Genomic DNA, 15,730 nt, shown 5'->3' with positions numbered 1-15,730 from the left:
CATGATTACCTGTGACTGAGAAAATATTCTTTTACAACAATGGCAGAGACTGACAAAAACTAAATACACAATGACACTAAAAGTGGAGCTTTTAAACTAAGTGTTCTGTCTTAGGTATTTTTTAGGGTTGTGCAGTCAAAGAATCAGCTTCATCCCACAGCATCAACTTTTGTGTCTAATTATTTGCACTAATAGCCAATACTTGCACCATCTGAAAGAGTGATCCTTGGTCTCACAGCTCGTGTTGACTCTAACTCACTGCGTTGACCCTGAACAATGTCAAGCTAGGATAGTTAGGGCACATGGCCACTCTCCATGTCTGTGAGTGGGATAGCTACTTCTGTTAAAGCTGACTGATTTGGGACTAAATGTGATAAATAATCTTCTGAAGCTTGAGAATTGAAGGAGTCCAGAATGGGCCTCTCTATCAGGGTCCAAGGGTAACCTGAAACTAAGGAATTCTTTTCAGCCTAAAGCATTCAAACAAAAATGGTAGCTTACACAACTATGTTGCTTAGAAAAACAATACATTTAATAATACTGCTTCTGATCTTTGCTTAAAAGAAAACAAGACAGTCAAATATTTTATACAATTTCAGTATTTCAGGGAATATACTAAGCAATAATAAAATTATCAACTCTAGCTAAAACTTAGTATAGTAAATAATTTAATATTTTTGCTTTGGAATTATGTTTTTAGTTTATTGCTTGAATAAGCATATACTGTTGTCACATCCATTTTCTCTTTTCTTAGCTGTGAAATACAATTTCCTATTTATCTGATCATGTCCTATACTTATTATTGTATTTGTTGGTCTGCACTGTACAGCAGCTTATTTCCTTTACAGGAAAACCGATGTTAAATAACATAAAAATCCAAAATGGCATATGAAGAATCCCCTAAAACTATACAAAATATCATAATAGATTACACGAGCGATCTAGTTAGTCCAAGAAGATCTGTATCTCTCAGTGTTACTACAGTACAAGAAAGCAGCCTTTCCCTCCAGATGTTAGCCTCCTGAAGTGAGATATTTGCCCCAACCATTTCTAACATATAACCTCTCTTAATCTTCTCAATTTATACACAAAATTCCTACCCATCATGTTGTGCCAAGCTGTGAAAGATATTGCAACATAAAAATATGATGTGTATGTATCTGTGTACATGTGCGTGCACACAGATCTGTTTACTTTTGTACACTGCTTTTGGCTAGAAACATGGAGATGGATGCTGGCAACGTGAATTCAAATTAATTCAACAATTATTTAAAATATACTACATGAGGAACATTTTCTTAGAAATTAGATGAAACAAGAATTAAACATATATACAGGTTCCCTTTTTCAACACAAAGAGAGCAGTTAGGAATATAATATAATCCCTGGGTAAGCTTCTAAAATCTCTTTGGCACAGATCCACTATTAAAATCTCTTTAGGAAATTCTTCTATTTATTTTTTAGCAACACCTGCCTTCAACTATTCTAAATGGTCCTCTGGAGCAACTCGCAATGGAAAGTCAAAAAATTAGGAGAGTAACTTTTTTTTTTTTCCATTTTAAACAGGAGAGATGGGCGGAGACTGTTGGGGAGGCTTGAGATTAAGTATTTTTGTGTTCAGCTACACCTCCTTTCTTTTTTCTTTCTTTCTTTCTTTCTTTCTTTCTTTCTTTCTTTCTTTCTTACCAGGTGGGGTTTTTTTCTTGTGTTCAGCTACATTTTATTGTGAAATAAAAAGGTCAACAATTTTTTTTTCTATTTTATTTGTAAAAGAATTACTCCACTCATGTTTTAATAGTTCTATTATTTCTGAATACACCTAATGAAAAGCATGTTCATCCCAAGATAACCTCTTTGGTCTTTGCATTCCTCATCTGAAGAATCCAATGCTTCAGCCTATTCAAACCCAAACATCCCTGTAATTTATATATATATTTTTAATGTTTCATCAATAGATTGCTCAAAATGTAGATGCATTATTACTATGTATCAGGATAAAACAATGTTCCAGCTTTACTCCTCATCTCTGGCCTAAAAACACCTAATAATTTCTTGGCTTTTCTAACTGGAAAAGTCATTGATTATACTGACTTTAATGAGAACTACCCCTATTAAGAGTTTATTTCAAGATGCTCAACGTTGCTCCTCATCAGGGAAATACAAATCAAAACCACACTCAGATATCACCTCACTCCAGTCAGAGTGGCCAAAATTAACAAATCAGGAGACTATAGATGCTGGAGAGGATGTGGAGAAACGGGAACCCTCTTGCACTGCTGGTGGGAATGCAAATTGGTGCAGCCACTCTGGAAAACAGTGTGGAGGTCCCTCAAAAAATTAAAAATAGACCTACCCTATGACCCAGCAATAGCACTGCTAGGAATTTACCCAAGGGATACAGGAGTACAGATGCATAGGGGCACCTGTATCCCAATGTTTATAGCAGCACTCTCAACAATAGCCAAATTATGGAAAGAGCCTAAATGTCCATCAACTGATGAATGGATAAAGAAATTGTGGTTTACATACACAATGGAGTACTACATGGCAATGAGAAAGAATGAAATATGGCCTTTTGTAGCAACGTGGATGGAACTGGAGAGTGTGATGCTAAGTGAAATAAGCCATACAAAGAAAGACAGATACCATATGGTTTCACTCTTATGTGGATCCTGAGAAACTTAATAGAAACCCATGGGGGAGGGGAAGGAAAAAAAAAAAAAAAGAGGTTAGAGTGGGAGAGAGCCAAAGCATAAGAGACTCTTAAAAAACTGAGAACAAACTGAGGGTTGATGGGGGGTGGGAGGGAGAGGAGGGTGGATGATGGGTATTGAGGAGGGCACTTTTTGGGATGAGCACTGGGTGTTGTATGGAAACCAATTTGACAATAAATTTCTTATATTGAAAATAAAATAAAATAAAATAAAATTTGCATACATTAAAGTTCAAAAAATAAATAAATAAAATAAAATAAAATTCATTACACTGGAGAAAAAAAAAGAGTTTATTTCAATTTAAGTCTAAACCGAATTTCAGGGTTTTGTTTTGGTTTTGGTAGAAACAAAGTTGTAGTTATTTTGGCTGAAAGTAAAATAAATTAAAACTTCAAACAATTGGCTAGGTTATTAGAATTCTTCACAAATAGACATGTAATAATGGAAAGAAAATATTCAAGTCATGAAGTTGGTTTGAGCCAGTAAATCTCAAATTAAGATTAAATTCTACATATATTTTAGTAAGCAAAATTATAATACAATTTTCTGGGATTTTTCATACTTACAGGTAAATGAGTAAACACTTGAAAGATGCTTCTTAAAAAATTAATAAGATCCATTAAATAACCACTAGCTCTTCCATCTGGCTCAGACATTGTCCAGTCATAATCAGCAAGCTGAACAAATTCATCAATTTTTTGATTAAGTTTGGTATATATTTCTCCTTCTGCTGCATGTCGGGCATCCTGATAAGGGATAAAGTAACAAAAACAAAAAGTTATAGAAGCAGATAATTTAAAAACCTTTCTTGGGTGCCTGGGTGGCTCAGTTGGTTAAGCATCCAACTTCGGTTCAGGTCATGATCTCATGGTTTACGAGTTTGAGCCCCACATCGGGCTCTGCACTGACAGTGCTGAGCCTGCTTGGAATTCTCTCTCTCTCTCTGTCTCTCTTTGCCCCTCCCCCACTCTTGTTCTCTCAAAAGAAATAAACTTAAAAACAAGTGTTCTCAAAATTCTAAAATTTATTTTATATTTTCTTTGATCTAATATTTTAGTCATTTATTCAAAATCCAAGAAAATTGTTAGTTTTTTGGCTGGCAGTAGTCTATTTGACTGACATCACTTTTTCCCCCCAACCTCCTTTATGGGGTAGGATAATTTATGAGTTATTAATCCTGAACTGTTCTCACAGCTTTAAGAAGACTCACAGGAGAGACAGAAGTTTAAAAACAGAAGTTGTCAAGGACACAGAAGACCACCTCTGTCCACTGACTGAGAAGAATAAAGTTGGATGGTAACAGAAGAAATGGAATAGTTTCTGGTGTCTTAAGTTCAAGAGGAAAAAAAGAAAAGAGAAGAAAGAGTTAACTTCTCAGAGGAGGAGAAAAGAAAGGATGAGAGTGATGCAAAAACACCAGAGTAAAGATCTCCAAACAGTCTCTCCTCCATAAAAGCAACAAGAAAACTTGCAAAAATAGTCAAAATCAACTTTTCCAGGACTCTGGAAATTAATTTAAACCTTGCAGTAATCCAAATAGTGTTTATTCAAGAAAAACAGCTTGGTAAGAAAAGGAGCATTGCAGGGTTTTAATGTGCCCTTATTTCCATTCTTCTTCCCCTACTTTAGTTTCACAGTATCCTTGAAAATCAACATCCTACAACTATGGTAAAAAACAGTAGCCTGACAGCCATCAAAGGGAACAGAATGGGCTTGGAGCTCCTTCAAAACCACATTCCTGGAGAATTATCATTATTTCAACTACCTGATGGTTTCCTGGAAGACCCCACTTACAGGGATGTCTTTCTTTGATTTAAATTGGGGCTTGTCCAGTGCATAAAGCCTTTTCTCTGGGGACATTTGTTGAAAACAATTAAAGGTAATTGTTGAATATGGCATATGCCTGAAGGAATGGATAACAGGGCACACAGTCAACTAACTTTAGCTTAAAAGGAAAACCTGGGGAATGAGATATACATAGATGACTTTGAAAGGCTCTTACATATTCCTGGGAATCTACAAGGCTATGTACACATGTAGGGCTATGCACAAGCTCAGAAAAGACCTGAGAAGGCTCTAAGCTCTCATTTATGACTGACCTTGAAGCTCTGTACAAGCATGAAGTAAAGGCTAACGTAGAGTTGTCAAATGCCTGAGTGTTGAAGGTATGCCCCAGTACCTACATAGAGTTCTTCAGCAAAGACTGGGAAACTTATTGGTTCTAGGCTTTTCAGGAAATCTGTGTCCAGTCATTAGTTGGTCACTAAGCTAACCAAGCAGAGACTTCAGTGGCCACAGAGGAGAAAGAATAGAGACTTTATAGAATTAATTCAGAAAAGTCACAACCAACCAGCCAACCAACCAACTTTGGGAAGAGAGGAGAATCAGATTTTCAGAATTGCCACAATATATTATTTAAGTGTCCTGTTTTCAACAAATTTATGTCACGCAAAGTAACAAGAAAGTATGACTCATATACAGGGGGAAAAAAAGCAATCAACAGAAACTCTTAGTGAGAAGGCCCAGTCATTGAACTTTTAAGACAAAGACCTTAATTCGGCTATTTAAAATATGTCCAAAGGACTATAGGAAACCACATCTAAAGAACTAAAGGAAAATACTGCAATGCCTCACAAAATATAATGTAAGTAAAAAGGCAGAATTTTTTTAAATAGAAATTCTGGGGGTGCTGGGTGGCTAAATCAGTTGAGCCTCTGACTCTTGATTTCAGCTCAGGTCATGATCCCAGGGTCATGGGATTGAGCCTTGCATCAAGCTCCATGCTGAGCGTGGAGCCTGTTAAAGATGCTTTCTTTCTCTTTCTCTCTCTCTCTCTCTCTCTCTTTCCCTCTGCCCCCTCCCCTGCTCACACTCTTGCTCTCTCTCTCAAAGAAAAAAAAAAATTTTTTTTTAAAATAGAGGGTCCGTCAGTTAAGCATCCCACTCCTGATTTCAACTTGGGTCGTTATCTTACCGTTCCTGTGTTCAAACCCGGCATGGGGCTCCATACTGACAGTGCAGAGCCTACTTGGGATTCTCTCTCTCCTCTCTCTGCCCATCCCCTGCTTGTGCTCTCTCTCTCACTCAAAATAAATAAACTTTAAAAAAATAGAAATTCGGCAGCTGAAAAGTACAATAAGTGAAATGAAAAAATTACTACAGGGGTTCTACAGATTTGGCAGGCAGAAGAAAAGGATTAGATTAACAATATAAACCAACTAAATCTAACAGACATCTATAGAATATCCCACTCAAAAACAGCAGAGCATGAATTACTCTCAAGTTCACATGGGATGCTATCCAGAATAGGGCATATGTCAGGTCATAAGGCAAGCCTTAAAAGGACTGAAATCATACAAAGTATGTATTCTAACCACAATGGAATAAAATTAGAAATCAGTAATAGAAGGACATTTGGAAAATTCACAGATATTGGAAATTAAACAACAGACTAAAATAAATAACCAATAGGTCAAAGCAGAAATCATGATCAAAATAAGAAAACATTTTGAGATAAAAAAAACAAAAACACAATACCAAAACTTATGGGAGGCAATGAAAGCAGTGCTAAGATAAACTGTTACAGTATACATGCCTATATTATAAAAGAAAAAGAACTCAAATCAATAACCTAAACTTTCACCTTAAAAAACTAGAAAAAGAAGAAATGGTAGTTGTGGGTTCTCATTCAGAAAACAGCACTCTGATAGAGGCCACAGATTAGGCACTGTGGCCTTTGAACCATAGCAAAAGATCCCCATGTCTATGCGTTTCTTTTAAAGGCTCATACAGACTTAGGGAACATCTTCTAAGTTAAAAGTTAAAACTAGATGGATCTCTGCCTTTCCCTCAGTTTTTGTTTTGTTTTGTTTGTTTGTTTTTGAACTGCACAAGGCCCTGGAATACTTTTTACAAAAAGGTGAACAACTTATCACTCTGAACAGTAAAGCATGAGGGACAATGTCATATTTCTGACAAAACTAATACCTATTTAGATTTCTTAATTTTTTTAAATGTTTATTTACGTTTGAGAGACACACGAGAGAGACAGAGTGTGAGCAGGCGAGGGGCAGAGAGAGAGGGAGACACAGAATCCGAAGCAGGCTCCAGGCTCCGAGCTGTCAGCACAGAGCCCAACGCGGGGCTCGAACTCACAAACCGTGAGATCATGACCTGAGTGAAGTCAGACGCTTAACCAACTAAGCCACCCAGGCGCCCCCCCCATTTAGATTTCTGACTGATACTTCAGTATCACTAACCATTAGTAGTCACATATTATGTTTGAGTAGAGTTTAATCTAGTTTACATTTTATATCATGCCTATGAATAAGATCACTATAAAGACACTGAGATGAGTATCTCACAACTCAGGGAGAGATACAATACTGTAGTTCTCCCCTTATTCACGGTTTCACTTCCAGTGGTTTCAGTTAGCCATAGTCAACAACAGTCTGGAAGCAGATGATCCTCCTTCTGACCTTTCCCCAGATGGTCAACAGCAGCCGAATGCTATGTCAACAACGCCTACATCATTCACCTTACTCCATGTCATCACATCGGCATTTTATCATCTCACATCATCACAAAAAGAAAGGGGAGTACAGTACAATAAGGTATTTTGAGAGAGAGACAGATAGACCGACCATATTCATATAACTTTTGTCGTAGTACACTTATAATTGTTCTATTTTATTATTAGGTATCGTTAATTTTTTTTAATTTTTTTTTCAACGTTTTTTATTTATTTTTGGGACAGAGAGAGACAGAGCATGAACGGGGGAGGGGCAGAGAGAGAGGGAGACACAGAATCGGAAACAGGCTCCAGGCTCTGAGCCATCAGCCCAGAGCCTGACGCGGGGCTCGAACTCACGGACCGCGAGATCGTGACCTGGCTGAAGTCGGACGCTTAACCGACTGCGCCACCCAGGCGCCCCGGTATCGTTAATTTTTTACTGTGCCTGATTTATAAGTTAAACTTTATCAGAGCTAGGTATGTATTGGAGAAAACAATATAAATAGGGTTTAGTACTATCCGAGGTTTCAGGAATCCACTGGGGATGGATTGGACATACCCCTGAGGATAAGCGGGGGTAGGGGGGGGAACTGTGTAACAAAACATGACTAATGCTATATTATAGGTTTAGCAAAGTATCCTGAGGAAATAGCTACTACTTATTTGATAAAAAGCTTGACGGAGATAGTATGTCATTTGAGCTGCAACTTTAAAATATATTATCAGAAACCCTCACTAAGTATTTTAGTTTGTGCGCCTTAAGAAATTTTCAGAACAGTGTACAAAATGGTAAACATGAACAACCAAAATGTGCCGTTTTCATATTCTAAAATGCTTTTTTGCCTCCCTTTCCAATTTTCACAACGTCTAACCACTCACTACTCACTGCCACATTGGGCTGATAAAACCCAACTACTAGTAGACGTCTTTCCATCGGTGTGCCTGTTTTCACAGTAGGACTGGAACGGGAATTCCAAGAAAGATTTTTCTTCTCTCCCCACTCACATTAATATGCATTAATTAATTGCATTAGCCACAGCAATAATATACATCTCTTTAACCTAACAGCATTAGGAGGAGATATCCAAGATAGCAAATGCCTACAGCCCACAAAGCTATGCCACAACACGTTTTATTGATATCATTTAAATGTCAATGTCTCGAAGCAATGTAAATGTTTATTTACCACTTTGCATTTTGCCTCAGTGTTCAAAATCAGCCCCCTCTATTTCATGTCTCACTACCTTTACTGAATCTAAGCAGATGAATATCAATCATTATAGAGCTGAAGTGAGACCACTATTCTAGAAGGCATCCACATAAGGGGGGCCTAAAACTCAAAACTGTATTAATTATCCCATAATACCCATTTCCCTTATATCCCAAAGCAAAGACAATTTGAAGTCTGATTGCTCCTAACCTCTACTATACGTACTCAAATAGCTCTATGTGATTTTTCTTGCTTTTCTGGGATGTCTCCAACATAGGCAGAAAGAGAAAGAGCTGACAAAATTCTAAAAACCAGTATCAAGAGACTCCTCTCCCCCAAACTCGCAGAGCTAAAGTACTTGGTGAAACTTTACACATTTTTAAATAGCTGTTCCTTTAAAATTCTAATTTCAACCTAATTTTTTTAGTATTTTTAAAAATTAAGCTTATTTATTTATTTTGAGAGAGACAGGAGGAGGGACTGGAGAGGCAGAGAGAGAGAAAATCCCAAGGTGGCTCAGCACTGTCTGGGCAGAATCTGATGGGGGGTGGGAGAGCTCGAACAAGAGAACTGCGAGATCATGACCTGAGCCAAAATCAAGACTGGGATTTAAAATCAATGATATACTAGGGGCACATGGGTGGCTCAGTTGGTTAAGTATCTGACTTTGGCTTAGGTCATAATCTCATGGCTTGTGAGTTCAAGTCCCATGTCGGGGTTCAGCACAGAGCCTGGAGCTTGCTTCAGATTCTGCGTCTCCCTCTCTCTCTGCCCCTCCCCTCCTTATGCCCTCTCTCAAAAATAAATAAACATTTAGAAAATTTATATTTAAAATCAATGATATACTGAGGTGCCTGAGTAGCTCAGTCGGTTAAGCGTTGGACTCTTGATTTCAGCTCAGGTCATGATCTCACAGTTCATGAGTTTGAGCCCCACATGGAGCTCTGTTCTGAAAGTGTGGATCCTGCTTGGGATTCTCTCCTCCTGTCTCTCTGGCCCTCCCCTGCTTATACTCTCTCTCTTTCAAAATAAACATTAAAAATTTTTTTTAATTAAAAAAAATCAATGGTATACTTTTAAAAAGTTTATTTATTTATTGAGTATTTATTTATTTACATAATCTCTACACCCAACGTGGGACTCAAATGCATGACCCCAAGATCAAGAGTTGCATGTTCTTCCAACAAAGCCAGCCAGGTACCCCAATGATATACTTCTTAATTACCCTTTTTACTATACAGGATTTTATTAAAAGAATATTATTTCACATTTTCCTGGATTTTTTAAAGCAATTTGGGACAATTAAAACATTAACCAAAAGTTGAGATGGAGAGAGGAACCAAATATCTAGAAATCTTGAAGTCACGAGGAAAACAAACACAGTATTTATGTGAAGAAAGAAAAATTATAAAAATGATGAAACCATCCACATTATAATGAAATTAATTTATTACAAGTATATGCTTTCTGGATAAAGTGATTCGAAGCCCACTAATTTTCTGAAAAGGAACTAAGAAAAATAAATAAACCACAAATGTATTTATTACTTTTTGTTGTTATTATCTGGAGTTCTGCTAGTTACAGCTGATCATTGAACCACATGAGTTTAAACTGCATGGGTCCACTTATATACGAAATTTTTTCAATAAATACTCATACAGTACTGTAAATGTATTTTCTCTTCCTTATGATTTTATCATTTTCTCTTCCCTTACTTTATTGTAAAGATACAGTATATAATACATATACAAAGTATGTGTTAGTTGACTGTTATCATTAAAGCTTTCTGTTAACAGTAGGCTGTTAGTAAAGTTTGGGGAAAGTCAAAAGTTACATCGATTTTTGGAGTGCCTGACTGGACTGCCTCAGTCAGTAGAGCATGCAACTGTTGATCCTGGGGTCATGAGTCCAAACCCCACCTTGGGTGTAGAGCTTACTTAAATAAAGAAGTTATACATGGATTTTTAACTGCAGGGGGTCGGGGGGAGGAGTCAGCATCCCTAACTCCCAACACTGTTGAAGGGTCAAATGTAATCTATTTTTCTGAGATGATACCAAGAAAAGGTACTACTTTTCTCATAAACTATCCAAGCCAAGATAACTTTTCTCAACATAATAAATGTAATTTGGGGCATTTAAAAAAATGTATATTTTTAAAAGTTTATTAGTACTTTCCACAGTTTATAACAGCAAACAAAGAAATCTAAGGCAGTAGGTGGCTGTGCTGTGTGAAAGAAAAGTTTCAGACAGTAGTCCTAGGCAGGAACATGTTTTAAATTCAACACCTGAAAGAACCTTGCTAAGAGCTAAGGATTCTCCTTATAATCCAGGCAAATATAGTCATCAGAAAACATACATACATGAACCGCATGAACTGACTCACTACATTTTATTTTCAAAGAATGAAGAGCAAGCAAAGAAACAAAGTTTTCACTGCATTTCTTCCTGTACTTATACACAAGAATATACACAAGAATACACTAAATTATTTGATAAGATATTTCTAAAAAAGATTTCTAATTTTAATTTAGAGACTATTAAGAAAATTAGTTTGGACCTCCTGGTTAAGTTCTACTACAGCTGAAACCAAAATATTCTCAATCCTTAAGACTCCACCAGAAAGACAGGAACATATCAACTAACTCCTAAATTAAATTTTTAAAGATTTAACTTAGGGGCACCTGGGTGGTTCAGTCAACTGAACATCTCACTTTTGATTTCGGTTTAGGTTAAGCCCGGTGTCAGGCTCTGCACTCACAGCACAAAGACTGTTGGGGATTTTCTCTGTCTCAGCCTCTCCCCTGCTCACAAACACTCTCTCTCTCTCTCTCTCTCTCTCTCAAAAATAAATAAACTTAAAAAAAAAAAATTTAGGGGCCCCTGGGTGGCTCAGTCTGTTAAGCATCCGACTCTTGTTGGTTTTAGCTCAGGTCATGATTTCATTGTTGGTGAGTTCCAGCCCCATGTGGGGCTCTGCACTGACAGCGGCAGGACTGCTTGGGATTCTCTCTCCCTTGCTCTCTGTCCCTCCCCCGCACGCATGCACACTCTTTCTCTGTCAAAAATAAATAAATAAACATTAACAAAAAGACTTAGCTTATAAACAAAACAATTAATTCTTCTGCTTGTTAAAGAAACAGTGCCCTCTGGAGGCAAAAGTCCCACACAATTTGAGAACTATTTTTCATTTCAATATATAAGAATTAAATGATATCATACGATCAGTGGTTCTCAACCACAGGTGTGCAACAGAACTACCTAAGGAACTTTTTAAAATCAACACATGCACAAACTCCAGCCAAGTCCTCTTGGAACATGAGCATGTGTGTTTTACATAAAAATTAAGTAGTAATAGCTAAACATTTTAGGAAACATCTATGATTTACTATCATCCACTCCCCCTTCTTTGGAACAATCTCCAAACATATTTTGGAAAATCACTCTGCCCCCTTTCACAGCTCTATCTGGTCTAGATCGGACTGAACCTATATCTAGCTTCAAGTATGAATCCTGATGAATTTAGATGAATTAGCAATTATCACCCTCTTACCCAAAAGGTGTTACATAGCACCTCATAGAGGGAACCACTCACTCTTCCTTTAGATGATAGAGCATGAGGATCTAAGGATTGGAACTGTGACTGAGCAGCCATTTTGTTACTAGAAGGAGAGAGCCTACAGCTGCTGAGGCACCACATGTAGTCGGACAATGAGGCCAAAACTGCATAAAGCGGAGCTGAAAGAAGGACACACCAACTGGGTTCCTGGTGGCATCTGCTGAGCAGCAGGCTTCAGCTTCACATGAAATCTTCCCTATTCTGGGATTTCCAGTCACATTTAGCTAATAATTTCTCTTCATCATTTAAGGCAGCTTGAGTTGGTTTTTCTGTCAGTTCTTGTCAATTTTCTGTTAACAGCCTGACTAATACAAGTATCTTATTTAAAACATTTTATTCAACATTCTAAAAAAAAAAAAAGTTACACTTAATATTACTCATTCGGAACAAGGGAAACCTTTCTTGGCATTTTTCTGAGCCTTAAAAAAATTTAAGCCAGAGCTATAGTTGGAACTGTCAAAATGAAAGCGCTATGCTCGCTGGCTAATGTCTTCCTGCTCTAGTTCAAGATGATGATGCTCCAATAATCTATGATCTTGATCTAGAAATATTAGTAGCATATACCATCCAATTCATTAGCCACTTTCACTACTGCCACTGCAGAGGGGAAAAACAGATACAACTAAACATGGAACCCTACTAATTAGTTATGACAGGGAAGGGCTGTGATTGGGATAGTAAAAAAGAAATAAATCTAAGATAACTACAGGTTTTCCAGGAAAGGAAGCAAATGGTACTACCACTGTAAAAAATTAGATAGGCAGAAAGAAAAGCCAATTTAAGAAATTATGATTTTTTTATTTGGGTATTTTATTTAAAAAAAATTTTTAATGTTCATCATTTATTTTTGAGAGAGAGAGGTAAGACAGAGCATGAGCAGGGGAGGGGCACAGAGAGCAGGAGACACAGAATCTGAAGCAGGCTCCAGGCTCTGAGCTGTCAGCACAGAACCCCATGCAGGGCTCAAACCCACAAACCGTGAGATCATGACCTGAACTAAAGTCGCCTGCTTAACCAACTGAGCCACCCAGGCGCCCCTATTTAGATAGTTTGGATGTCAGTGTGATAATCAGGGAAAATTTTTTTTATTTTCATATTTGGCACCTAAAATCAATCGAAAAACAAAAAATGATTGCTTGCTTATATACTTCAAATTAATTTAGTGAAATGGCTACTTTTCACCAGATTTTTTTCATTATACTATATTACTATGATTAAAAAACAAAAGTTGTTGATTTTAGGGTATATATTGTACCTTATACTCATGCAAATCATACACCTCCACTTGATAAATAACACTCTGGGTTAAAAAAAGCTTCAGATCTGCTCCATAACTGACTAAGAAGTCAAATATAAAAAGCCAAGGAAAACTTACATTAATTAGAAGACCTCAAGTTTTCATAAAGTTCTGGAAATCTCTAAAAATTTGTCTTCATAAAAGAACACAGTCAACATAAAGAATTAACCAGGGATTCATAATCTCATAGTTCTAAAGTCAGCAAGTCACAAACAATATACTGTATATTCCCTTAGAAGTACAGGTTACTGTAGGAGTTATAGTTAATTATGCCAAAACAATTTCCATGGAGCAAATCCAAAGAATTTCTTAGAGTAACCAGAGTTAGATATGTAAGCTGAAGCTTACATTAGCCTTTGCACAGAAAGCTATGAACCAGATGAGGGATAAAGAAGCTGAAAACAGAAATTTAAGGAAACTGATCCTGACTGCTTCTAGAATAAATTATATTTTCCCCCAGAATAAACATTCAAAACACAATGAAACCAAAGCCAAGTTTTAAATAAACTATGCATGCTTATTAACATAAAACGAATAAATATAATTTTACATTCATTCTTCTGAGTCACTGTATTTTAAGTTCAGTATCTTTGAACTTTCTGATCTTGAGCTTTCTAGTTTCTGTGAATGGTTTTCCTTTTTAAGTTTATTTACTTAGAGAGAGAGAGAGAGAAAGCAGGTGCAGGGGAGGGGCAGAGAGAGAAGAGACAGAATCCTAAGCAGGCTCCACGGAGCCAGTGCAGAGCCTGATGTGAGGCTTGATCCCACAAACCGCAAGATGGTGACCTGAGTCGAAGTCGGACACTTAACCAACTGAGCCACCCAGGGGCCCCTCTGTGAATGGGTTTATACCAGTTCCTGCCTTCCCTCATCTCTTCTGATTGCAAATGTCTTCAAGATCCAGGCAGGTAACATGAATGAAAATGTCAGGCAAGGTGACTGTGGCAGGCAGGATGATTATAAAGCAGGAATCTCATCTAAAGGTATTCAAATTCACAACTCTATAAAACCAAATCAAATATGTCTACAGGACCAAATTTATCTACTTATTATATATACACTGTAATTATTTTTTGTAGTTATTTCCCCTTTTAAATTAACAAATTCTAGTGGTTAAGAACCAACCCAATTCAGCAGCTAGCACAGTACAAGAGAAATATATTTTTGCTCAGTAAACATCATTTAATATAGCCTGCCAGGCCAAAACTATGTATAAGTTTAGAAAAAACTTCCAAGCAATTATCACTTTGTTCATAAGAACGTGTTTGGGGATACAATAAAAGCCTTATTATCTGAACTCTTAGCTTAGACAGGACAAAATCTTTCATTTCTTATTCCTCATCAAAGTAGTCTGTCCTAGAAAATCCTAATTCCTTATTCGGCCATTTCACTTCCAGCGATATGCAGAAAAGGGTGATATATGCATACTTCATTTTATTGCACTTCGCAAATACTGCAATTTTTACAAATTGAAGGTTTGTGACAACCCTGCATCAAGCTAAGTCTAACCACACCATTTTTCCAACAGCATTTGCTCATTCTGTCACATGATGATAATTCTCCCAATATTCAAAACTCTCATTACTATTCTATTTGTTATGTGATCTTTGATGTTACTATTGTAAGTGTTCTGGGCACCAAAAATGGCCTGCATATAGGTCAGAAATCTTTTTTTTTTTTTTTTTTTTTTTGAGAGGGAGAGCACATGCTAGTAGGGAAGGGGCAGGAGGGAGGAGGACAGAAGATCCAAAGTGGGCTCTGTGCTGACAGCATGAGCGGTCAACCATGAGATCATGACCTGAGCCAGTCGGATGCTTAACTGACTGAGCCTCCCAGGTGCTCCAGAAAAACATGCTCTTCCTTTTCTTGTCCTACTGAACTAAGTAGGACTCCCAAATGATGTTGAAAAGGAATGGTGAGAGGGAACATCCTTGCCTTGTTCCTTAGTGGGAAAGCTTCAAATTTCTCACCATTAAGTATAATGTTAGCTGTAGGATTTTGTATTCTTTATCAAGTTAAGAGAAGTTCTTTTCTATTCCTAGTTTATTGAAAGTTTTTCTCATGAATGGGTGTTGAATTTTGTCAAATACTTTTTCTGCATCTATTGATATGATAATTTGTTTTCTTTAGCTTGCTGATGTGATGGATTATATCAGCTGGTTTTAAACAACTTTTTATTGTAGTTGACAAACAATGTTACATTAATTTCAGGGGTATAACAGTGATTTGACAAGCTTATATATTATGCTATGTTCACCAGAGTATGGCTACCATCTGTCACCATACAATGCTACTACAATACCACTGGCTATATTCCCTATGCTGTATTTTTATCCCTGTGATTTATTCATATATTAACTGGTTTTAAATGCTGAACTAG

The 15,730-nt window shown here is 37.0% G+C and overlaps 1 protein-coding gene across 9 annotated transcripts in view; it reads right to left on the bottom strand.

The window, feature by feature from the left end:
* EXOC6 (exocyst complex component 6) overlaps positions 1-15,730 on the bottom strand; it is a 302,754-nt gene that overhangs the window by 78,094 nt on the left and 208,930 nt on the right. For 8 of the 9 annotated variants that reach the window (XR_007460940.1, XM_049646393.1, XM_049646388.1 and 5 more), the window contains one exon: positions 3,281-3,460. Coding sequence is in view for 8 of the 9 variants with exons in the window: in XM_049646393.1 (XP_049502350.1) it covers positions 3,281-3,460 (180 nt within the window). In the remaining variant the exon portion in view is untranslated. Of the gene's footprint in view, positions 1-3,237; positions 3,461-15,730 lie in introns of those variants that run through there. The other variant, XM_049646390.1, reaches the window with a different exon arrangement.

Source organism: Panthera uncia, chromosome D2 (genome assembly GCF_023721935.1).
Source record: "Panthera uncia isolate 11264 chromosome D2, Puncia_PCG_1.0, whole genome shotgun sequence".
NCBI classification, from domain to species: Eukaryota; Metazoa; Chordata; class Mammalia; order Carnivora; family Felidae; genus Panthera; species Panthera uncia.
This window is presented reverse-complemented; position numbering and strand designations above follow the sequence as displayed.